The 25,666-nt window shown below is 32.3% G+C and overlaps 1 protein-coding gene across 1 annotated transcript; it reads left to right on the plus strand.

Annotated features, from left to right (window-relative positions):
• Positions 1–457: 457 nt before the first annotated feature.
• Positions 458–24,579, plus strand: LOC111704418 (chorion peroxidase). The gene is made up of 30 exons (XM_023476654.1): positions 458–553; positions 2,112–2,410; positions 4,314–4,378; positions 4,664–4,760; positions 5,633–5,673; positions 5,731–5,810; positions 6,458–6,494; positions 7,767–7,857; positions 8,017–8,090; positions 8,477–8,520; positions 8,815–8,844; positions 9,512–9,605; positions 11,665–11,757; positions 11,974–12,062; positions 12,733–12,816; positions 13,787–13,864; positions 14,038–14,097; positions 16,660–16,714; positions 16,784–16,873; positions 16,994–17,105; positions 17,541–17,656; positions 18,401–18,492; positions 19,101–19,238; positions 19,767–19,833; positions 20,395–20,456; positions 20,771–20,827; positions 21,133–21,196; positions 21,531–21,669; positions 23,637–23,714; positions 23,861–24,579. Exons 1-30 carry the CDS (start codon positions 507–509, stop codon positions 24,172–24,174), a joined length of 2,787 nt encoding a protein of 928 aa, XP_023332422.1. The 5' UTR covers positions 458–506; the 3' UTR covers positions 24,175–24,579.
• Positions 24,580–25,666: the final 1,087 nt, after the last annotated feature.

A 25,666-nucleotide genomic window follows, 5' to 3' on the forward strand; every position in this document is an offset into this window, starting at 1 on the left:
AAAGATATAACTAAGCAAGTTCTAATTTTCTTTGCAACACGAAGAACGATTTGATTTGTGAAGGTTTGAAATATTAGAGGTTTTCACAATTGGATAGAAAAGCTATAGGAATCATAAATGATTATTATTCAGTAGTCTTTGAATATTTGGTAAACGCGGTTTTCCTAATCTTTCCGTCCATTGCTTGAATAAATGATTATTATGCAATCTAATGTTGTGTGAAGAGGGAACAGTGGGTTCTGTTTTGCAAACGATTGTAAATGGAGATTGTCTAATTCGAAAATTTAGCTCCTTTTTCGTAAACAGTAAGAATGTAATTTTGAAAGGGTATTTTAATTAAAATTTAAACGTCTAAAAATCTAGATCATGCATAACTTCATAAAACTCTAGAATTGTAAATACCTTTGTTCTTCTTCATATTCTTGTTTCCTGTATAATTTTCACTTCTCTGTTTTATTTTGTTTTTATTAAATTAGTTGACATACGATACTAGACAGGAACGGAACATGGCACGTCTTACAATATTTCTAATAATCTTGACAATTAAATTTAGGTGAGTAAATTAGAGGATTAAATAAATAAAAATATTAGTGGTTCATTTACAATCTTTTCAGTGATAGTCGTGGACAATAACCATAGGAACGCAGCTAGCTGTTGTTATATGACGTACTTAACATTGTGTTCTGCGTAAAATAAATATTTCGTTAAATATAAAATTGTACAAACTAATTCTAGAAACAGTTTTCATTTAAGATCACCATGTTAAGTACGCTCTGATTGTGCAGAATATAATTTTGTTTTTGCGATATCACGCTGCATATAAAATAAGCATTTCCGTGTTACTCTTTATGCAATTTTTGAAAAATAAATTTTTCTGGCCTTTGTTTTCAGAAAACAAAGTATGCTACATGTTTTTTTTCAATATTTTTGTCATAAGAACTGTTACTTGCCTCAAACTCTAATCATCTAATCTAAATTTCAACCTGATCAAGTTAAACTAAAGTTAATTTTTACGTAAGATTGAAATCTCATTTGTTTTCAATCATAACTCCTGATGTAAAACTATTGAGAAGAACAATGTGTAACCTAATAAATTTTATTTTCTAATACTTGTGGGAAAAATCAGGTCAAAAAGTTACAAGTTAAAGGGACAGAAAATGAAAAATGAAAGGTGGTATAGGCTGAAAGCTAATCACTTTAGCTCTTGATCGCGACACATGAAAGTTTTATCTGATGTTCCTGTCTCGAGAAACTGATATAAAACTGTGTTAAAATTATACGAAAATTCATATATGTAAAATTTTGAAAATCTGAAACTTAAATCACGTGACCAGAACTATCACCAATGGCAGAGCAGTATACTGGTCACGTGTCTCTATTGAAAATACAAACAACAAATATAAAAGTAAACCTAAATTACAATTAGCTTTCTCTGGGATATCATCGTTTTCAGATTGGTTGCTTATTTGCTGAATATGATCTGTTTAAACCTACTACTTTTATACAAAATTGTATATATATTAATTTTCGTATAGATTTGACACAGTTTTATATCAATTTCTCGAGATAGGAACATCAGATAAAACTTTCATGGGTCGCGATCAAGAGCTAAAGTGATTAGCTTTCAGCCTATACCCCATTTCATTTTTCCTTTACTGTCCCTTTAATGTCAAATAAATTTGACCTTCTACCTTTGTCTTTTTGTCCATTTTAGACCATCAGGTTGAAAAGAATGAGAAATGGGTAACGGTGCGAGAGAGTTTTAGGCGAGTAATCAATTCCTTATTACTAGCCCATAGATTGGGATATTTGTAAAGATTAAACTTTTCCAGTTTCACCCTTTTCACATTCAATGTACACTATACGTATATACAATGCTAACTACATACTATTGCAACGTTGCTGTCTACTCATCTTAAACATGGGCTATACTTGACATTAAATATCTTGCGTGTATGTGATGTACGTATTTACGTAAGATGGTTAGAAGGCAAAGCTGCAAATAGGATTTCGTCGGCATTGTCATTGGTATTTAGACTTACTGCTGCATGTAGGAACAAGTAGTTAAAAATTGTTTAAACATATTTAACAATAAAAGATGCCTATTATAGTCAGGGTCAAGGGGATAAAAAAGAAGATGAAAATAAAGATATCGGAGATTCAGAGAATGGAGAGTATGGTGGATCAGGTTCAGGGGATTGGGAAGATACTGGAGGTTCAGGGGATGGGAAAGATACTGGAGGTTCAAGGAATGGGAAAGATACAGGAGGTTCAGGGAATGGAAAAGATACTGAAGGTTCAGGGGATAAGAAAGATGCCGGAGGTTCAGGAGAAGAAGATACCGGTATCCCAGAGGATGTTTTGAACCTTAAATTTGATAATTCTCCAAATGTTTCGTTTGCTGACGCAGGTCAACATATTTCTGTTTAGTGCAGTTTTTGATACATTCTATTGTATCAAAAATAGTTAATTTACCATGATGCCTTTTCACACCTAGCTTGAGCAGGCTGTAGGTTTGAAAACAGTGTACGGAACAAATGTCTGAAGATCTCCGTTTCGGAAAAGTATTTAGGAAAATCAAAAAAGTATGCCCGAGGCAAATATTGAATATTTTCGCGGATTTTTTCATTTTCTTAAGATATCCATATCAAATTTCACATTTTGCTTAACAAACTTTGTGTTGAAAAAATTAAACCCATGATATTTTGTTATAGCAGGCCCACCTGAACAATGTAGGTGAATCTACTTAAGTATAAAACTCATATTTTTGTGAAATTATGGATTTTCTAGGGAAAACAAATGCTTCATAATTGTAAAGGCTATGTAAGATATTTTCTAATAATCAGACAACCTAAAATACGTCTTAAATTTACAAGATCTTAACGAATCCTTTTTTTTGCAAGTTATACTGTCAAACAAACGTAATTTGTGTAAAATCAAATGAAGGTGGTCAAAGTGAAATACCAATTTTTAAAATAAGTAAAAATCCGCATAAAAGAATCGAGTCTTTGCTACAAAATCGAATTTTTAAATCCTAATTTCTTTTAAACCAAATGTTGTAGACCATAGATATTTCAAATTATCAATTCTGGTGGATCAAATAATGTAAGTTTGAAATATGAAAGGTATGCATCATCTGGTTGTTGAGATTTAGGTATTCTAAAATTGGGATTTGTGGTAAAAACTCAATTCCTTTGTATCTTTAATTTTATAGTAAAATGAATGTTAGCAAATTATTTCAATATTTTTCCATTTTCTTCGATCAAATCGACTATAGGGAAAAAAACATTATTAAACTAATTATTAATTACAAGTGATATATAAATTTACATTTATTTTTTAAGCTTATCTTATTAATTTGGTTACGGACATATATACAGTACTTAGTCCCAAAAATGCAAGCCACGTTTTACTCAAAAAATTATACACTATACACGCTTCAGTGCCTGCAAATTGTACTTACTTAACAGAAAAAAATCCAAAATAAGAAGTTTATTGTGAAAAAATATTAAACAAGATATGGACAGACCTGTCTATTACTAATAAAATTTTAAACCGTCCTTATTTCTATCTTTAAAGCGAAAACGATAGTATTGAACAAAAATTCGTAAAAATTCATTAAAAATGTTTAGAACGAACAGTTATTTGATATTTCTGAAAACTTTTTTTGATCTTTTGATTTTGAAACATATTTTGGGTTGTCTGTGAAATTGTTATAAAAAATCTTACATAGGAATTAAGTCTTTAAAATTATGAAGGATTTTGTTTTCCCTAGAAAATCCATAATTTCACAAAAATATGAGTTTTCTAATTAAGTAGATTCACCTACATTGTTCAGGTGGGCCTGCCATACCAAAATATCATAGGTTTAATTTTTTCAACATCATCAGATATTTTCCGTTAAGATTCAAACGACATTATTTCCGTACACTGTTTTCTAACCTAAAGCCTGCTCAGGCTAAGTGTGTATTACCCGTTTATCGAAGATGCATGATTACCCACATAAAATGAGACTTCAGAAAAGACTGTCCAATATTTATTCATTCTTTTTATATTATAATTATATGTTCACTGTAAAATCAAACATGTTTCTTTTTTGCCTGATCATCTAGCATTTTCATGTCACAAAGGCTAAATTCAAAAATCAGATCATCAGAATTTTCGGTCATCATTAAAGTCTCATGCTTTGTGAGTAACCCTGCAACTTAAATGCGTTATAGGTTTAAGCTTTGTTAAGCTGAAAAAAACAACTTACCTCATGACTTTATATCAGTGAACATTTATCTAATTCAGATTGACATTTGCTCTTTTAGATTTAAAGATCTTGAAGGAAAAAGCTGAAGCTAAACTTAGGGAAACTCTGGATTTTACGAATTTGGTAAAAAAAATCAATAAAATATACTAAGTTCTTTAGTTTTGAATGGAATCATTAATAAAGTGACTGCCATTCTTTTTTAAAATCTATAGCTCTGCACGATATTACATTGATCTAAAATTGCTATTAATTAAATCCAATTAAATCAGTTCTGTTTTCAATCTAGAAAAACGATGATAAATCCCACATTATTGATCATATAAACGTTTACAGGGTAGCTATAAGAATCGGTTATATACCCTTACAATTAAATTCACAACGATAATAAATCAAGTTTATTTATTTCAGAATAAAAGATTTCGTTGGGTTCAGATAAACCCTGATGTGAGAGAGGTGGCCAAGGAACCTACACTACTCGGAGTAATGCATGCACTCTGGGTAGAGAGTAAGTTGAAATATATATTGCAATAAATATGGTACAACAGGACGGATCCGATCAAAGCTTTAGTTATATTTAGAAACATGGCATGCTTTTACTTTGATAAATTTACTAAAAATCATACCATAGTTTACGTAGAATAAGGAGGAAGAACTCAATTAAAGTTGTATTTTATAGAAAATTTAGAGAAGCGAGGAAAGGGACTGAGTTTTCGCCGCAAATTCTGATTTTCTAATCCCATATCTATGTTCCAAATATGTATCAAATATTTCAAACTTAGATTTGGTGACTTAGTTTGAAATATCAAAGGTCTACGAAATCGGGTTCCAAAGATGGGTAAGAAAATCAGAGTTAGTGACAAAAACTTAGTTCCTTTACAAAGTTTTAATAATACTGATAGCCAGTGCTGACTACTGGGCAGGAATGGCTAAACTTATTCTCAAATAATAAAACTACAATGATGAACTCTTTGCTCGTATTGGGTTATCAAATATCTCATTTTAGACAAATAATATATTCTCGTTCTGGAACTTAAAATATCTTAGTATCTACAGTGATAACCAGTAAACAATGGAATAGGGAAACGAAATTATAGCAGTATTTTAGTATTTTAGTATTTTAGTATTTTAGTATTTTAGTATTTTAGTGTATTTGATGTTGTACTAGACACTAAATAATTACTATATTTAGTAAAATGGGTTTGTTTACAATGCTCAATTGCTGTGTAGCATACTCATTGCACTTTTTAATGTTATAGCTTGATTCTAAACGTCGTCTTCCTATTCCAGAGTTTTTTGGGTAACACTGTACCTTATCTATCCGTGGCTTTGAAGTTTTGAATCTTATATCTCTAGCATTATCTTAAATCTTATTTTTAGAAAGTGGACTTGATACATGTGGATCCAACCAAACACTTAGCGTAAAATATTAACTTATAAATAAATTTAATTCTGTTATGTTCCTGCATTATTTATAGAAAGCCTGTGTCTCAGCGATGCAGAACATACAAGCTTATCTGGAAAAGGAGAATGAACAAAAAAAACGTGATAGTGAAAGGTGTTTTCAAAGTTTTATCTTTTCATTGATATGGATCCATAAACCTCCACTGAAACCAGCTACTTCAAATATATCTAAAACTTCTCTTAATCTCATCTATACCTCCTCTATACCTCCATTATACCTCTTCTAAACCTTCTGTAAACCTCTTTATACCTCTTCTAAACCTTCTGTAAACCTTCTTTATACCTCTTCTAAACCTTCTGTAAACCTTCTTTATACCTCTTCTAAACCTTCTGTAAACCTTCTTTATACCTCTTCTAAACCTCCTCTATACCTTCATTATACATCTTCTAACCCTTCTCTAAACCTCCTTTATACCTCTTCTAAACCTCCTCTAGACCTTCTTTATAACTCTTCTAAACCTTCTCTAAACCTTCTTTATACCTCTTCTAAACCTCCTCTAGACCTTCTTTATAACTCTTCTAAACCTTCTCTAAACCTCTTTTAACACTCCTTAAAACCTCTTTAGCACCTCCTCTAAACTTCTTAAAAACTGAAATAAACCTATTCTAAAGCTCCTTCAAACATCCTCTAAACCTCCTTCAAACCTCCTAGAAAACTCCTGTACATTTCCTATAAACTTCATCTGAACCTCCTGTGACCTGTATTCCTCCTAAAACCTCCTCTATTTGTAAAATATTTAGGGATTATGCAGATATAAAAGTTTCAACTTCTCTTAGGGTAAATATGAACCAAGTTACAATAAAATATATAATTTAAAAAAACAACAATAAAAATGCAAATAAATGATAGGTTCGACACACTTTATATTTACAATATTCAGGACATCTTCTATAATTTGAGTTCTTGTCACAAACTCGGATTTTCTAATCCCAATATTTGGACAACGCTTTGTCGTAGGACATTAGATATTTCAAATTATAAAATAAGAAAATATAAGGATTAGAAAATGTATGTTTGTAGCAAAAACTCAATTCCTTTACAATAGAGAGGTTCAGTAAACCATAGATTTAATATATTCAGGATAGGTTCTGTAAACCATAGATTTAAGATATTCAGGATAGGTTCTGTAAACTATAGATTTAAGATATTCAGGATAGGTTCTGTAAACCATAGATTTAATATATTCAGGATAGGTTCTGTAAACCATAGATTTAAGATATTCAGGATAGGTTCTGTAAACTATAGATTTAAGATATTCAGGATGGGTTCTGTAAACCATAGATTTAAGGTATTCAGGGCAGGTTCTGTAAACCATAGATTTAAAATATTCAGGATAGGTTCTGTAAACCATAGATTTAATATATTCAGGAAAGGTTCTGTAAACCAAAGATTTAAGATATTCAGGATAGGTTCTGTAAACTATAGATTTAAGATATTCAGGATGGGTTCTGTAAACTATAGATTTAAGATATTCAGAATAGGTTCTGTAAACCATAGATTTAAGGTATTCAGGATAGGTTCTGTAAACTATAGATTTACGATATTCATGATAGGTTCTGTAAACCATAGATTTAAGATATTCAGGATAGGTATTGTAAACTATAGATTTCAGATATTCAGGATAGGTTCTGTAATCCATAGATTTAAGATATTCAGGATAGGTTCTGTTAAGCATAGATTTAAGATATTCAGGATAGGTACTGTAAACTATAGATTTAAGATATTCAGGATAGGTTCTGTAATCCATAGATTTAATATATTCAGGATAGGTTCTGTAAACTATAGACTTGCTAAAAATCTTGAACCGTCCATAAACCATCTCTGGGGTTTTGTGATTTGCCGCACTATATTTTTGCCTGATCGGTTCAGATGTTTATTGGGTACAAACTACAAACAAACAAGCAAAGTTCTGTAATCTGCATAATAATCATACGTTTACTATATTCTGGATAGTTCTGTAAACCATAGATTTACCATGTTCGGGATAGCAGCACACCATAGATTTACAATATTCTGGATAGCAGCACACCATAGATTTACAATATTTAGGATGAGTTCTGCGAACGTATAGAATCTGGGTGCCGCAATTCAGATTCTGAGTTCCCCGAGTATGATGGTTGGTGTAACAATCTGGAAAATCGTAAGTTTTGTGATATTTAAAACTGTTATCTCAAAAAACTAAAGATTTTACACAAAAATTCCCAAAATTATAGATTTTCAGTTCTTTTTGTCATTTGTTGGTTTTTACCATTTTCCTAAAATTTCTTAACAATCCCTTAACGATGGTTTTGTACTGCAGCTAGCTGGGGTGGAGCTGGTGTACCTTATGCAAGACTTTGCGGCAAATCTTTCTACAAGGATAATCTCTTAAAGGTTTCAATATTTTTCCTAATTTCTACTTTAACACACAGAGTTTTTGCTCAAATTTTCCTATCCCTTTAGCTTTGCAGCCTGATGTTGTGAACTTTTGATATTTCAAACTCAAATTATTTGGTAGAACAGAATTCATAGTTTGAAATATCATTGGTTAAAACTCAAGTTCCTTTTTTTCAAGAGTTCTTTGTTATAGTTGTTGTCTTATTTTCTATAATATTTAAGATAATCCCTTTGTTATATAGTTGAAGTTTAACCTTAATTCTAGCTTTTAGATCTCCTAAATTGAAATCGTACTTGTCTTTAACGTTTGAAAATTTCAAGGCTTTGATCATTTGGCGTTTGATTTTTACATTCTGATTAATTGATTTTATTGTTTTGTTAAGCCCTGGAGTGAGGAAGATGGGTTTCCCAGCCCAAGAGAAGTCAGGAATAGAATAAAATTTATATTTTATCAAAAACTTACTTGTACTGCGTCATTGTAAAAAAAAAATAATTGTAGTTTTTTCGGGGTTTTTCGTGTTATATAATATTTTCCCGATATTTTAAACAAACGTGTACACAATTTCGATAATTCACAACAACATGTACAATGTATACAATTGCTTAGTTTTTTACAATTACTTTAATCTTTATTACATTCGTTTTCTATGCAGAAATAGAAAGATATATGTTTAAGGAATCAAACTGAACTTTCAATTAAATTAATTTTCTATACATTCAGTCAGATCTATATGAACAGTGATGTATCCTGGTAAAGATTAATTTTTCTATTTTTTCTAATTCTTTACAACGGAATTGAGTCTTTCACACAAACAATGTTCTGATTCCTAAATCTTTGCAACCCAATGTCGTAGACCTGAGATATTTCAAACTATTAGTCCTGTTAGATCAAATAGTAAACGTTTTAAAAATCAAAGGTTTACAAGATTAGGTTGTAAAGATATAGGGATTGGAAAACTTAAGTTTGTGGCAAAGATTCAATTGATCTACAAACTACGCATGTCTATAAAATTCTATATTCATATACAGAATGTCTCTTTACAAAAAGTACTTAACAAAAGAACCTCAGTTCTTGGCAAGGTTTTGTTTATTTTAGCATCAAAATTATCTATTGCAATTTTTCGATCTAATTGAAGAAACAAAAGCCTTTTTCCTGGTGCGCTGCAATAACGACACCATGTATATCTTTTTTTATGCTAAAGACTTGTATTACAAATCCTAGTCAATTCAGTAAGACAAAAGCTTTTTGAACTAAATTATTTTCAGCTGTTTCTTTATTTTCTTTTTCAAATACTTGCTTTGCATGCAATATTATCAAACTTACCAGTATAATAAAAAAGTACCATGTTTCTAAAAATTAAATATTAAATCAAAATGACTTCAAATTCTATTGCTAATAAAAAGATGAATCTATTGAGGGAATCTGGTTTACCCTCGCCGAAGAGCGAGGATAGAGATTTGTCTGTTCTATTCTCAATATGGGGTCAGTTTGTGGCCCACGATATAACTCAGGTATCAGACAATTATGTGTTTGTTCTATTCTCAATATGGGGTCAGTTTGTTGCCCACGATATTACTCAGGTATCAGACGAATATGTGTTTGTTCTGTTCACAATATGGGGTCAGTTTGTGGCCCAATATATTACTCAGGTATCAGACGAATATGTGTTTGTTCTATTCTCAATATGAGGTCAGTTTGTTGCACACGATATTACTCAGGTATCAGACAAATATGTTTCTGTTCTATTCTCAATATGGGGTCAGTTTGTGGCCCACGATATTACTCAGGTATCAGACAAATATGTGTTTGTTCTGTTCTCAATATGGGGTCAGTTTGAGGCCCACGATATTACTCAGGTATCAGACAAATATGTGTTTGTTCTGTTCTCAATATGGGGTCAGTTTGTGGCCCACGATATTACTCAGGTATCAGACGAATATGTGTTTGTTCTATTCTCAATATGAGGTCAGTTTGTTGCACACGATATTACTCAGGTATCAGACAAATATGTTTCTGTTCTATTCTCAATATGGGGTCAGTTTGCGGCCCACGATATTACTCAGGTATCAGACAAATATGTGTTTGTTCTGTTCTCAATTTGGGGTCAGTTTGTGGCCCAAGATATTACTCAGGTATCAGACGAATATGTGTTTGTTCTGTTCTCAATATGGGGTCAGTTTGTGGCCCAAGAATTACTCAGGTATCAGAAGACTACCTGTCTTAGTTCTATTCTCAATAGGGGGGCAGTTTGTGGCCCACGATATTACTCAGGAAGCAGAAAAATATGTGTTTGTTCTGTTTTCAATATGCGCGGCGGTCAGTTTGTGGCCCACAATATTACTCAGGTACCAGACGAATATGTGTTTGTTCTGTTCACAATATGGGGTCAGTTTGTGGCCCACGATATTACTCAGGTATCAGACGAATATGTTTCTGTTCTGTTCTCAATGTGGGGTCAGTTTGTGGCCCACGATATTACTCAGGTATCAGACGAATATGTTTCTGTTCTGTTCTCAATGTGGGGTCAGTTTGTGGGCCACGATATTATTCAGGTATCAGACGACTACATGTCTGTTCTGTTCTCAATATGGGGTCAGTTTGTGGCCCACGATATTACTCAGGTATCAGACGAATATGTGTCTGTTCTGTTCTCAATATGGGGTCAGTTTGTGGCCCAGGATATTACTCAGGTATCAGACGAATATGTGCTTGTTCTATTCTCAATATGGGGTCAGTTTGTGGCCCACAATATTACTCAGTTATCAGACGAATTTGTGTCTGTTCTATTATCAATATGGGGTCAGTTTGTGGCCCACGATATTACTCAGGTATCAGACGAATATGTGCCTGTTCTGTTCTCAATATGGGGTCAGTTTGTTGCACTCTATATTACTCAGGTATCAGACGAATTTAAGTCTGTTCTATTCTCAATATGGGGTCAGTTTGTGGCCCAAGATATTACTCAGGTATCAGACGAATATGTGTTTGTTCTGTTCTCAATGTGGGGTCAGTTTGTGGCCCAAGATATTACTCAGGTATCAGAAGACTACCTGTCTTAGTTCTATTCTCAATAGGGGGGCAGTTTATGGCTCACGATATTACTCAGGTATACGTACACAGATAGAATATAGAGTTGTCTGTTCTATTCTCAATAGTGGGTCAGTTAGAGGCCCACGATATTATTTAGGTATACAGCTAGGGCAGAGGGATGTATCGAAATGGGGCCGTTAGAGGCCCACGATATTATTCAGGTATACATACAGCTAGGGCAGAGGGGTGTATCGAAATGTGGCCGTTAGAGGCCCACGATATTATTCAGGTATACAGCTAGGGCAGAGGGGTGTATCGAAATGAGGCCGTTAGAGGCCCACGATATTACTCAGCTAGGATATAAAAATGGCTGTGAATGAGTCTCGTTCTGTTTAAATCTACAAGGCTCTCTTCAGAAAAGTTGGCACTGGTTGTCACCGGTAGTCACTTGTTTTCACGGAGGGTGTATTAATGGGTTTATGAAATAAACATAGTTTCCCTTCTCATTTAAGAAATTAATATTTTTACGTAAATATTTAGGCATCTCTTGATTTTGCTGATGCAGATAAAGAGTGCCCCGAGAATAAAGAACATGGTAATGCTTTCTGTGCCAGGATGCAAGGATCAACTTCTGTGAGTGAAACCATTTTTGAATTAATCGTTTAAATTATAAACTGTTTAGAATCAATTGTTAATCAAAATGAAAAAGAACTCTTCTTTTATTGTATTTTTCACTCCGTGCAGGATGAAATGTCGAAATCTGAAGAAAAATATATTTTAACCTATTTTCCAAAGAAAACATTTTGATAAATTTTTATCAATTCTTTTAAAATTTTCATATTATTTCAGGACAAGCTCAATGGTCGAGATAGTTATCCTTTCATATCTTCAGTCAGAGTTCCCTTAAACCCCTGTGAAAATGATGTACTATCTTTAAAGTAAAGAAACTGAACACGCGTCACAAACTCTTATTTTCGTCTCCCTATATCTTTGCAACATGATATGTGTACTGTAAACCTTTAATATTTCAAACTTAGACTGTGTGTTTCAACATTTTTTATATTTTGAAACAATTATGAAAGGTAAAGATATTACATTAAAGAATTTGTGTCGAGTGTTCCGTTCGTTTTTTGAAATTAAATTTAGAGCTCACTCATTCATAACATTGTTAAATATCCATTTTATTAAATTTTTAAAGCTTTAAATTTTGGGAATAAATGATAATTTTAACATTTTTGTTCCAAACAATTTTTCCAGTTATATAGCTTTTTCATTTTACTTCTTACTGGACTTCACGTCAAAAAATTTTGCTTAAAGAGAATGTTTGCCAAAAATGCAGTATAACCCCAAGTCTTTTAATAATAAAGCTGATTTGGCAGAACATCCAGAGAATTCTTAGAACTCTTGATGTTTCTTGGAGGGCTTCATAAAAATGTAGTTTATCCAATACCCTCTATATATAATTTAAGCAAATCATAATGAAAATTTTTCAAACAATAATTTATATAAATAGTAGTTTTCGTATCAGTCATAATTTATTATCATATTTATTTATTTATTCATACATAGTTTTTTTTCTAGATTCAACAATATTTTTTAATTTGTTAGATCTGAGCAGGTTAATGGATACTCTTCATTTCTTCATGGAACCCAGATATATGGATACAAGGAGGAAAATACAAGAACTATCAGGTATTATTCAAGGGACAGGGCAATGCCAGGTAGAAGTGGGCATATTTTTCTATAATCGTTTGATAAAATGTTTTAAGATATTTTGTTTTTTAAAGGAACTGTGGCCGAATTTAAAGTATTTGAGCGGCGGTTTAAATTTAAGCCGCGGTTTAAATATGGTTGATTTCGCTTAAAATTGTATCAAATGTTTCAAGATTTAAGCCGGCGCTTAATTTAAACCGGGTTTTGGCGGACTTAAACCGCGGCTTAAATTCTTTAAATTCAATCTCTGTAAACTTATAGTTTCAAGTGACCCTCCTTTAAGATATTTTGTTTTTTAAATAGTTTTATTAAATCGTTTCCTTAAAGGAACTGTAAACTTATAGTTTCAAGTGACCCTCCTTTAAGATATTTTGTTTTTTAAATAGTTTTATTAAATTGTTTCCTTAATTAAAGGAACTGTAAACTTATAGTTTCAAGTGACCCTCCATAGATAGAGTGAATTGTCCCTTTCATATTGCCTGATAAAGTATGAACAAGATATCCATGATTCTGTTTTTTTAACTGATTATTTTCATTTGTGGTTTCTCTTCACCAGTGACATGCACCTTTCTTGCTTTAGAAACAATGGAGAAACTTTCAGAATTTCAAGTACAGTTTTGGATCGCACATGCCCCTCTTTTTCTTTAATGGAGGGTAACTTGAAATTACAATAACTGTTCCTTTAATATCTTTTGTCCGCGCTAAAACGTAACATTACGTAATGTGAACAACGTAAACTTATACAACGTACAATTTAAGCTTTTGGGAAGCCTTAGAATATAAACCGAAATTCGAAATCCATTTGTTATAGTTAAGTATTTCTTGGATTTTGTTAAAAGCATTGCATCGTATAATTAGCCATGAAGCTTACCTGCTATATGGTTAAAATATATTGAGTTTTGTTGATAAGGATTTACCATTACAAGACAGATTCTTTGTTTACTTTTAGTGAGAATGGAGATATGTCTACAGGGAGACTAAAAAGTTTTGATAGTTTCAAAAGTTCTGTTCATTGTGGCGATCCTAGGTATACCAATTCAAAGTAATTAAGAATATATATGACAAAAACTTCACGGGATAGTTTTGTAAATGTATTAAGAAAATTTAAAATTGAGGTTTAATGAAAATCGAGGAATCCTTCATAAAACATAAGTACCATGAACATCTTAATACACAAAGAACAATTCTCAATTTGCTTAGGTGTGTTGCTATTCCAACGCTGATGTCTTTGCAAGCACTTTTCAATTTTGAGCATTCTAGGTACCTTGATTTTTTTTCACTTTTATATACTGGTCTCTTAACGCGAACAATTTAAATTGTGCAATGAAGTATTTATAAAGTACAATTAATATCTTTACAATAAGCATTAACCCATTTTAAGAATTTTATAGCCTTCACCCATTTTACGAATTTTATAACATTAGCCCATTTTACGAATTTTATAGCATTAACCCATTTTACAAATTTTATACTTACATATAACATAGATACATTTATACATCATCAAAGAGGTCGATGACCGTAAGCAAAATTTCAATTTTTGTGACTCTCCAATCTCCATACAGAAATGGCAATGCTCTATTCACAACGGTACCCTTGAAACCTTTGTCTGATCATTTGTGTGAAAAAATTCAGTTTTTCCAGGTATATAAGTTTTTAATTCTGATCATTCATATTGCATGTGTTTCGCTACATAAAGACCTAATGAAATCTTTATAAGTACCGTGCGGTATTTCTCAAGATAGGATTGTAAGCCTTCCTCTTCTGACCGCTCTCCATAATAAAGGATAATAATATGGTTCCGAACGTTTATTTCTCCAAGACTTCAATCTAAATAATTTTAATAAACCCACAGAAAAAGCATTGAGTGATAAAATCATACAAATACAACAAATAAATCAACTCAGGCATTAAAAAACTGTGGAATGGAACCAACAAATTACATTTATAAAATATCAAACCATAACCGAACATAAACAAACGATATTCATACATATATATAAAGAATAATTACCGCAGTGATCCTAGAATTTTAAGCACGGTTTAATAATAGACGAACTTGCAAGACAAACAAATAAATACTACGGTAGAAACTGTCCGCTTCCACGCGAGAAACTTGCGCATGCGTAGTCGGTCTGTAAACAGCTTCTCAAACTAGTTTTTCACAATACGTTCTGTACAGATCCGCAGGGAGAACTCAGGAATTCACAGGGGCACCACATAGACTTCATACACGGAGCATGGCTCGCGTAACAGCATGTTTTCCTACAGTAGAAATGCGCAAGTCACGTTTGTAGAGAAACCACAAATAAAAATTATCAGTTTCAAAATAATAAACATTGAGATCTATTTCATAATTTTTCAGACAAAGCTTTTAAGGGTACCATTGTGAATCAGGCCACGCCCTCTTTGTAAGGTGGGTCAATTGAAATTGCGCTTACAGTCCCTTTAAAAGCCATCTGTAATGTACACTACAATAGTAATATATTATGTTACAAAAAGATTGGTGCTTTTTAACTGATAAAATATATTTGGGTTGTCCACCCCCCCCCCTTACGTGAACCTTTCTTCTTCTTTCCCTCTTTTCTTAAATACCTTTTCATCTATCTACTCATTTTTCTTCGCCTCTCTTTGCTTTTCTTTAGTTCTAAATTGTTTTTGTTTCGTTTGGTTTAATTTTAATTTAACATGTTATTTATCGCTGCAAAGAGTCTCTCATTCAAAACAACCATCAATGGTTAGAGGTTCTGGCTAAATTAAAATGAAAAAATTGTTATTTGTTAAAATATTTAGTAAAATTTATATACGAGGTGTGATCAATAAGTTTCGCTAAACATTTTAGAGGGGTACTCGTAGAAGTCTCAGCCCCGTAGTTTTTGTTAAGAAAAAAAGATTTAGTATTAAATGTGTGAAAGACTTTTGAGGAAATTTCAGGTTTTGGTATCCATAATCAATGTAATCACTTTGGTCCTATGTCAGAGACTTTGAGACAAAGGAATTGAGTTTTCCCAACAAACTCTGATATTTTAATACCTCTATCTTTGCAACCCAATGTCGTAGACCTTAGATATTTCAAACTAAAAACTCTGGTAGATCATGTAATCTAAGCTTAAAATATCAAAGATTTACACCGTCAGGTTCAAAGATAAAGGGAATGGAATATTCAAGTTTGTGGCAAAGACTCATCTCCTTTAATCTGCTTATACGGTTTGAACAATTTGCAATATTTTGGACTATTTTTTGGGTTTGGATGGTCTTGTCCCGTCCGGACATGTCATAATCCTTCAAATATTTATTTTTTCCTTCTTAGTCCCATAAAATCACCATTAAAGTTCATAAAATCGTTTTAAAATGCGTTCTGGATCATGTTTCAGGATTTGACTTAATTTTTGCATCGTCTAATAAAAGCAATTTTCGGTAACCTAGCCTTCGCAGTGTCCCCTTTCTCTGGTTAATGTTCTAAATATCCCTTTCTCTGGTTAATGTTCTAAATATCACTTTGCTGTGACAACGAAGCTAATCCACCTTCAGGAGAACACATTTTACATCACTTTTTTAAAGAGATGTTTTTGTCCCCAGCACATGATCAGGTTCTGCTTTTTCTGGAACAAATATAGTGAACTTAAAAAAAGTTTAGAGCTGAGACTTCTATAAGTACGGGTATACCTCCTAAGCAAATTTTAGCGAAACTGATTAATCACGCCTCGTAATTCTCTATGTATGTATTTAAACTTATTTTTTTTAATAAAAAGAGTAATTGCATTTCTCCTTTTTCAAAATAACTAAAATTTAACGTTGGCATAATTTGTTTGACAACATTAGAATTGCTGATGAACTCAGAGATGCAGGACTTTCTGACGGATTTCGAATATTTCAAGTAAAATCGTTATCTAATATTTTCTTGTGAGATAAAAAGTAATTTATTTATAATAATTCTCACCCGTAGGTTGCTCGACGTATAGTTATAGCAGAGCTTCAGGCCATTACATACAACACTTGGCTACCATTGCTTCTTGGTCCAAATATTATAAAGGAGGTCAGTTTCATTTGCAATAATAAGATTTAGAGACAAGGATATTTCAATTATTTGTCCTCGACAGAGGTAGATCTTTGCCGCTAAATTAATATGGTATATGATATAGCATGCATGTTTTAGTATAAGTTAGATCTGGATGATACACAAACCAAATATGATCCTGAAATCAACCCGACTCTTTTCAATGAATTTACAACAGCAGCATTTAGATATGGACATTCTACAATACCAGGTAAGGAAACTGATTTTCAAAACATATTAGAGCTATTGAGAGTTGCCTGTAAAAGATAATATTGTAATGAGGATTTTGTAAAGTGTACAGTGTACATATTTTTTCGGTGTACGGTTAATTTCTGTGAAAGGTTGAAAGATTAAATGTATGTAAACCCAGCCCTCGGGGTTATCAATTGCATCCCTAGGGAGTTTAAATATCTATTGATTCTAATTTGTCTGAGAGTAAATGACATTCCCTTGTAAAAATAATTATTTTTCTAATTTATTGTTATTTTTAAAAGAGGCGGGATCAAATTAATATTGTTGCACACCAAAAAATCAGCTTTTTTTAAAGGAATGCGGATTTGTGTGTACACCCTGAAAAATCAAAAACTGTCAAAACAAGGACCGAATTTACAAAAATTAAATTTTCGCGAACAATATTTTTTTTTAGGGATAATGAACACAAAGGACGAAACAAAACATAATCTTCATGAGAGTTTCTTCATAAATAAGATGGATCTAACTAAAGATAATTACCACACGGTTCTCAGAGGAAGCTCCAACTCGGTAATATTTTCAAAATAAACTGGATTTTTAAGAATTAACAATTGGAATAAAAGAAAATATCATGTTTGTATCAAAATCTTACATGTTTATAATCAAAGCTCCATTTTTTGAGGAGTTATTGAGAAGGACAAAAAATTTTTAATGTGCAACCATATTTACTTGTTTTTTTCTTCCCATACTTGGGCATTCAATCAAAACCAATCTTAAAGTAAATTGTCCAAACTGGCAAAAAAAGGTTTCACTCTCACAGGTAGAAAAACTCGGGTTTGGAAATTAATTTCGATATATTTTATATCCTCATCAGTCCTACAGAAAATGACCAAAATTATTACAAATTAAAAATAAAAATAATGTAACAAATAACTTTCTAGAAATTTATAAAAAGGTAAGCAAATTAGGGGAGGGGGGTTTTTTTGAAGTGGAATGAAAAATATGAAAAGTGTAAAAATTATGGTCAACCTTAAAGAATCGTGGTATTGTCAAAACTGAAAGAAATGTTCATTGAACTAAGGGTTGGGGGGTGGGTGGGGGGGAAAGGGGTTAGGAGAATAGGTTGACCGACCCAGATGAATCTTAAATCTTAAAGCAAAATTAAAAGAGATCGACCTGGTTTAGTTAATTTCTCTGTTTGGTCTTGGTACAGTATAGTTGGTATTCTTTTAAGACTCCACCATTTTAATTTCGTACTAATGAAGCGGATTTGTATTTTTTTTGCAAAAAAACCAACAATTTTATGAATTTCAGCCTTGTGAAAAAGTTGACAGCGTAGTTACAAGCCATATGAAGGACCATGCCAATGTGGCGTTTATCACAGGGGTTAGGGATATAGCTGCGATGTAAGTATAATTTTTTATGGAACCCTTCGTTTATAGAGGGCATTTACGATTCACAACGGTAAATAAACTTTTGGCTGTTCATGGATGAATAAGATATCCTTATTCGTCACGTTGAAAATTTAATATTTTCAAATGTTGGTTTTCTGTAAAAACGACTTGCGGATTTTTACGACAGGAGTAATAAAATTGTGAGAATCCAACACGATTTCAGATATAATTTCGAAAATATCCTTTAACAGAGAACGGTTTAGGGTCCGTTGAGTCCCTTTTAACCAACAATTATATTAGACAATGAACTTATTAGAACAATGTGGTGTTCGTCAATAAGGAAGCATGTTCAACGTGCTTAGCACATTAATAATGGTTTACAAAAAGACTTGTTAATAAGAAAAAAGTTGTAGGCCATTATCATTATCTTAATAAATGGTATAAATAAAAGGAGATATGTTTTCTCTGAGAATCAGAAAACCCCTCTTTTTACGTAGTTATAGATATAAGTTATGTTGAACGCTCCCTTGCCTTATTTGGAAAAATTATATAAAAAATTGTGCTATCTATAACTAATTATGTTTCTTACGAACTCTGCCTGTTAAAAGTTTTTATTCTAGGAATATTGGTAGAGGCCGAGATCACGGTTTACCACCGTACAATATAGTTCGAGGTTTCTTTAAACTACCAGAGGTTGAACCTAATTTAGATTTTATTGATAAGTTTAGCTTGCTGGAGAAACTGTACGAGGAAATAGAGTAAGTCATCACTAACTTATTGTTACATCCTAAATGACATTCAAATGGCCTGCAAATGACAACTATTTGAAACAATCAAAAGCAATTTGTTTGTTTATTTAACAAAAATTAATCTTTGAACAGGAGGGTGACCGATAAGACTGTGGCATAAGAAGACGACTATGAGGCTCAACATTTTTTCAACATTTTTGGTTAATCACAATAACACAAAAGATTTCTGAAATGTCTTCCTCTTATTCCACAGTTAGATGGGTTCCACTGCAGTAACCTGGATCTTATTTTTAAAAGATAAAATGTTGCTTTAAAGAAAACTTTTCTGAAATGGAATTGAGTCTTTGCCACAAATTCAGTTTTTGTAAAACCTATATATTTTCAACCTTCTGATGTAAACCTTTGATATTTCAAACTTGCATTATTTAATCTCATAGCATTCTTAGTTTGAAATATTAAAGGTCTACGACATTGGGTTGCAGCGATATTGAAATTAGAAAATCGTAGTTTGTGGCAAAAACTCAATTCCTTTACCAGGGATCAGTATGAAGGAATGGATCTATGGGTTGGAGGACTTTCCGAGACCCATGTTAAAGGAGGGCAGGTATTTAACTGTTCATGTATACAATATCCATTGTAGAAATAATCAGTTAAATATTATTTGAAAGATCTGTCTCTTTTGCAAAAAAAAAAACATTTTTCTAAAAGCAATTTGATATGTGAAGTATTACAAATAATGTAAAGAATATATCTATTCTATATACATAAAGTTGTAATCTCTGTTTGTTTGTCCGTTCATAACTCAGGAACCCCTGGACCGATTTGCCTCAAATTTTGACCGGGGAAATCGGAAGATCCACGGAAATGTTCTTAGCTTGGTTTTGAGATTCTAAATTGAATATGTTGACTTTAATAGCGAAAATTTAGTTCCCCGGTAAAATCGTCCAAGTGCGGGTAAACGGCGGGAGTACCTTTAGTAACCTTGGCAGCGCTGGGTTCCCAAGCTAGTTTCAAATAAAATTCCTTCGTTTAAAAGTAAAAGGTGTTATCAATTCAACGAAACACATCAGTAAAGTAATATTGAAACAGATTTTTACTAGATTATATTCCGATACAGCGCAAACACAGCTCCCTATAACCATTAACCATTAATCTAATAATTCAGGTTGGACCGACCTTTGCTAATCTGATTGGTTTACAGTTTCATAATATAATGTTTGGTGACAGGTAAACAGTGTATTCTGAAAAATGTCGAGGCAAATTTTTAGACAGATCTCAATTACAACATCTTGAGTGACTTATCATAATTAAGAAAAATTAAGAAGACGGAGAGTCATTTCTTGGTTTATGGTTATCACAATAATTTTTACCACTTTTTACTTTAAAAAGTTTCAGTCCTAACAGAAAAATTTTTATCGGGACTTGAAATTATTTTCTGTGATCGTTAGATTTGATTTATTTGAAAGGGAGACTCTACTCTATGGACCATATAGAATGTAAACAATTGATATATTTTAATATTTTGATATTTTAAATTAAAGATATTTCTTCACTCATTCGGCAGAAAATAATGGAAAAGGACTTTCCCGAAAAATCAGGCAAGTTTTATATCCAGATTTTTACAAAATTTGTTTTTTAGTAATTTTATATTTGCTTAAAATCTCTCTTCAAAATAGGTTTGGGACAAAGCATTTGTAAAACTGGTAGGCTAAGGGGGCGTTTCGCTTCCCTTTTAAGTAAAAACTTTATCTGTAAACTGTTGATTGTCAATCCACCATTGTCAATCCACCATTGTCAATCCACCAATTAATTATTTGATTTTCAAGCATCGTGAATTTGACTCGGTACCGCAGTGTTATGACGTAGCTGTCTATATTTGTAAACAATTTCTTGGTTTGTTCAGAAACCAGATACTTAAGAGAACTCTAGGAGACATTATGTGTGATAATAACTTTCAACTTAAAGAGGTTAGAGTTACTAAAATCTTTTTTTGTTATTTACTACTGAAATTTCAACAACAAAAAAAATATTTAAAGTTTGGAAATTGTAAACGTAGTAGAATTGGCATCGGCTGATTCAACTGATTCTATTTTCCCAACTTTAAAGAATATTCTTTGATATGATTAATTTTTACTTCGCTCAAACTAAACAGTTAGTGATGCTAAAAACTGCAATAAAACTAGTTTAAATTCAATAAATAAGCAGCTCAAACAATATTTCTCAACCGAAAGAATACAATTTAAACAATACTTCTATTCTAACACAACATTACTCAAAGAAGGCTAGTAATTCTGTCTCTAGGTTCAGGTTGACGTGTTTAAATTTAAGTCTGGAGTAAAGAACTGCAAAGATTCAAATAAACTGGATTACAAGCTAATTGCAGACACTTATAAAACATCCTATAAACACACTACAGAGCATTCTGATAAATCAGAGGAAGGTAATCATATTTATTTGATCTTCAACAGAGCTGTTGGAAATTTTGTAAACATATATCTGTTTTTTTACATGGATCGCTGCAAGTCTTTCTACCTTTCAGATTACATTTTGGAAAACCTATAGATGTCATATTTTTGATGATGTATTTTTGAACCTACGCCCATCCATTCTACTACCCATCCAACCTACTAGCATGTGGTTTTACAGCTGCTGTAGGTCCGATGCACTGTACTTCAAAACCTACTAGCATGTGGTTTTACAGCTGCTATAGGTCTGATGCACTGTACTTCAAAACCTACTAGCATGAGGTTTTACAGCTGCTATAGGTCCGATGCACTGCACTTCAAAAACGCATATTGGTGCATCCGACCTACTATAACTGCTGTTGCTTGGACTGCACGTTAGTTGGTCAGATGCCCCTTTTTAGGTCGGATTGGCACATGTGTAGGTCGGATAAGCAATTTTTGATATTTTCAAACAAAGGAATTGAGTTTTTCCAATTTTATAATTCCAAAATCTCAACAACCAGATGATGTTTGCCTTTCATATTTCAAACTTACATTGTTTGATCCACCAGAATTCATAGTTTGAAATATCTACGGTCTACGACATTTGGTTTTAAAGAAATTGGGATTTAAAAATCCGAGTTTGTGGCAAAGACTCAATTCCTTTCCGAGAATAAAAGATGATTTAAGTTTTGTCACTAAATTCCCATTTATATTACGTCACTTTGCAAAAAAAACAGAGTTTAAAACTAAAGAATGCGCGAATTTTAAGTTCGAGGTTAAAAGTTCTGTAAAATAATGAATAGCTACTTAAATATTAAACTTTCTCAATTTTTAATTTGAATTTCCCGGGAAAAATCTGAACCAATCAGAGAAAAGGATTTACGGAGAATATTACATAACCATCGCTAATCAGCTGTTATTACGTCACCGAAAACAAAACATACAACCGTTTTTTGGGTTTACATGCAAAAATTAATTTATCTAAAACGTGAAATTTCTTTAACAAGGTTTTCACTTTTAAATATATCGTTAAGTTGAATGCCGCTTTCTCAGCTGTAGGTGAATGATGATTGAATATTAGACAAATAGGGAAAATGCAGGATTTCAAGGTTTTAAACCTGTGTTTAAATTTTAACTCGTCGATTTCAGCGAGCAAAATATTTCACCACAGGGTTAAATTATAAATATTTAACCTCGCGGTTAAAGTTCAGGTTTAAATTAAGTCAGAAGTGGCATTTAACCATGAACTTAAAATCTAAGTCAAAACTTTTCGTTCTTTAGTTTTAGACTCTGAGATGGAATTTAAAGAATTTGAGCCGCGGTTAAAATCCGCCAATACCGGGTTTAAATTAAGCGCCGGCTTAAATCTTGAAATATTTGATACAATTTTAAGTGGAACCAACCATATTTAAACCGCGCCTTAAATTTAAACCGCCGCTCAAATTCTTTAAATTCGGCCACTGGACTCACTGCGATTTAATGGTCTCACGCTCTCAAGCAAAAATCGTTGAGAATTTTGCCAATTACTTCTAAAAAACCAAATCTAACAAAAAGTGCTTTACAGTGCTAAAATGTACATGTAAAGGGCTACAGAAAAGCAGAAGTGAGTTAGAGCGGTAAAATCAAAGCTTAGGGCGTTGCGACACTTCAAAGTCAGCCCTGTCTTAAAAATTGATGAGACTGTTTATAAGGAGGCTGAATCTATGTGGACTAACAAAGATAATTACTTGAGGTTCCTTCTCCCTTGGCAACCATAAACTTTAGATCGTTTTTAAACAAATCTCAATCGTACTCCCTAGCACTAGAATTATATCATTTTCTTCTCAATATATTTCGCCAAAAACTTGGGCATCATCAGGAGTTCGTCCTATAATATAACAGATATAAGCAAAAAAATAAAAATAAAAAATGGCAACCATTTTAGATATAATACTTTTCTTTATCTAATTTTGCCTATTAGATTCCGACGAGGATGAAACGCCTGGGACTGGTATCAAACCGACATTGAAGATTGATAGCGAAACTAATGCGGACACAGGAAACATAGAACACAAGATTTTTCGATTAAAAAAGCTTTGGTTTTTACATTACCTTCAGTATACTGTGTGATCTCGAATACAGTTTTTGAGGTCATTTCAACCAACTTTAATTTAAAAATTATAGTGTTTTTATTTCCTGTTTTAGAGCCGAACACCATATGGACATGGAACGATGTCTTGGGTTCCCTTGGCTCAATTATAGGTAACACAGTGAACAGAGGACTCAATTGGAACAGGGAAAACAGAGAAAACAGAGAAAACAGAGAAAACAGAGAAAACAGAGAAAACAGAGAAAACACAGGAAACAGATGGAACAGAGGAAACAGATGGAACAGAGGGAACAGAAGGAACAGAAGGAACGGAGGAAGAAGAGGGAGCAGGGTGAGGGAAGGAAACCGATGGAACCGATGGAACGGAAGGAGAGGAGGGAGCGGCAGAACTCTATTCCATTGGAACTAAAATCTCTAGGCTTCCTAACAAGTTTTAAAACCAAAAATTTCTTGTAGAACATAATAATTTTCATTGTATAGATCGAAAGTGCTTTTGTTGCTAAATCTTGATTCTATCCTCTTTCCCCTGTTATTATAACATAACACATTTCAAACTTTGTGTTTTGTATGTATTTATGTATTTATGTATTTATCGCTGCAAAAGGGCTAAATTAAAATGTAATAATTGTGCACTACCTGTAATTGTTAACATATTTGGTCAAATATATATATATATATATATATATATATATATATCAATCTATAGAAGTAGTTAAAGCCGAGGTCCCTATGAAGGTCATTTAAACTCCCGAAGAATTTGGATATAGACGAAATTTACGATTTGATTTACAAATAAAGATTTAACTTTCTATGATTTATTTGTTAATCTATTGATAGATTTTAAAATCATGAGAAAGATTGATTAGGAGAAGAATCTTCGGCTTGAGCCTTCTTTAAACCCGACTTTAAGGCCCAATCTTCGACCCAACTCTGACGACAGCTTGTGTCACGTAATTAACAGCTGCAAGATCTTCGGCTCGGTTAGACCCAATAAAAATAAAACCGACCTTGGTTGGTTTTGGCGGAGAATAAGGCTCAATGTTGAGTGTGTTTTTTTTTAACTCAACTCTGTGGAAAATAAGATGCAGCTTGAATCCAAAAGCTCAAGTCGTAGATAAGACCCAACGACAGCTTCGACCCGAGCCGTATTTTCCCGAATTTTTTAAATCGCGGGCTCAGACGGAGAAGAATATAATGAGGAGAAAGGAATTGACTCTTTGCCACAAACTCTGATTTTCTAATCCCAATATCTTTGGAACCCAATGTCGTAAACCTTTGATATTTCAAACTTTTTGATCCAACAAAAGTCATAGTTTGAAATTTCAAAAACTTACGACGTTGGAATCCAAAGATATAGGGATTAGAAAATCAGAGTTTGTTGCAAAGAGTCAATTCCTTTATGATTAGAAGAAGGATATGCTTATGAGATAGATCTGATTAGAAGATAGATCTGATTAGAATATAGATCTTATTAGAATATAGATCTTATTAGGAGAAAGATATAATTAGAAGATATATCGGATTAGAAGAAACATCTTATTAGGAGAATGATCTAATTAAAAGATATATCTGATTAGAATATAGATCTGATTAGAAGAAATATTTTATTAGGAGAAAGATCTAATTAAAAGATAGATCTGATTAGAATATAGATCTGATTAGAATATAGATCTGATTAGGAGAAAGATCTAATTAAAAAATATATCTGATTAGAATATAGATCTGATTAGGGGACCGATATAATTAGGAGGAAGATCTAATTAGAATATAGATCTTTTAGGAAAAAGATCTAATTAGAAGATTTATCTGATTAGAATATAGATCTGATTAGAAGAAATATTTTATTAGGAGAAAGATCTAATTAAAAGATAGATCCGATTAGAATATAGATCTGATTAGGA

Source organism: Eurytemora carolleeae, unplaced genomic scaffold, assembly GCF_000591075.1.
Source record: "Eurytemora carolleeae unplaced genomic scaffold, Eaff_2.0 scaffold362, whole genome shotgun sequence".
In the NCBI taxonomy this organism is placed as follows: Eukaryota; Metazoa; Arthropoda; class Copepoda; order Calanoida; family Temoridae; genus Eurytemora; species Eurytemora carolleeae.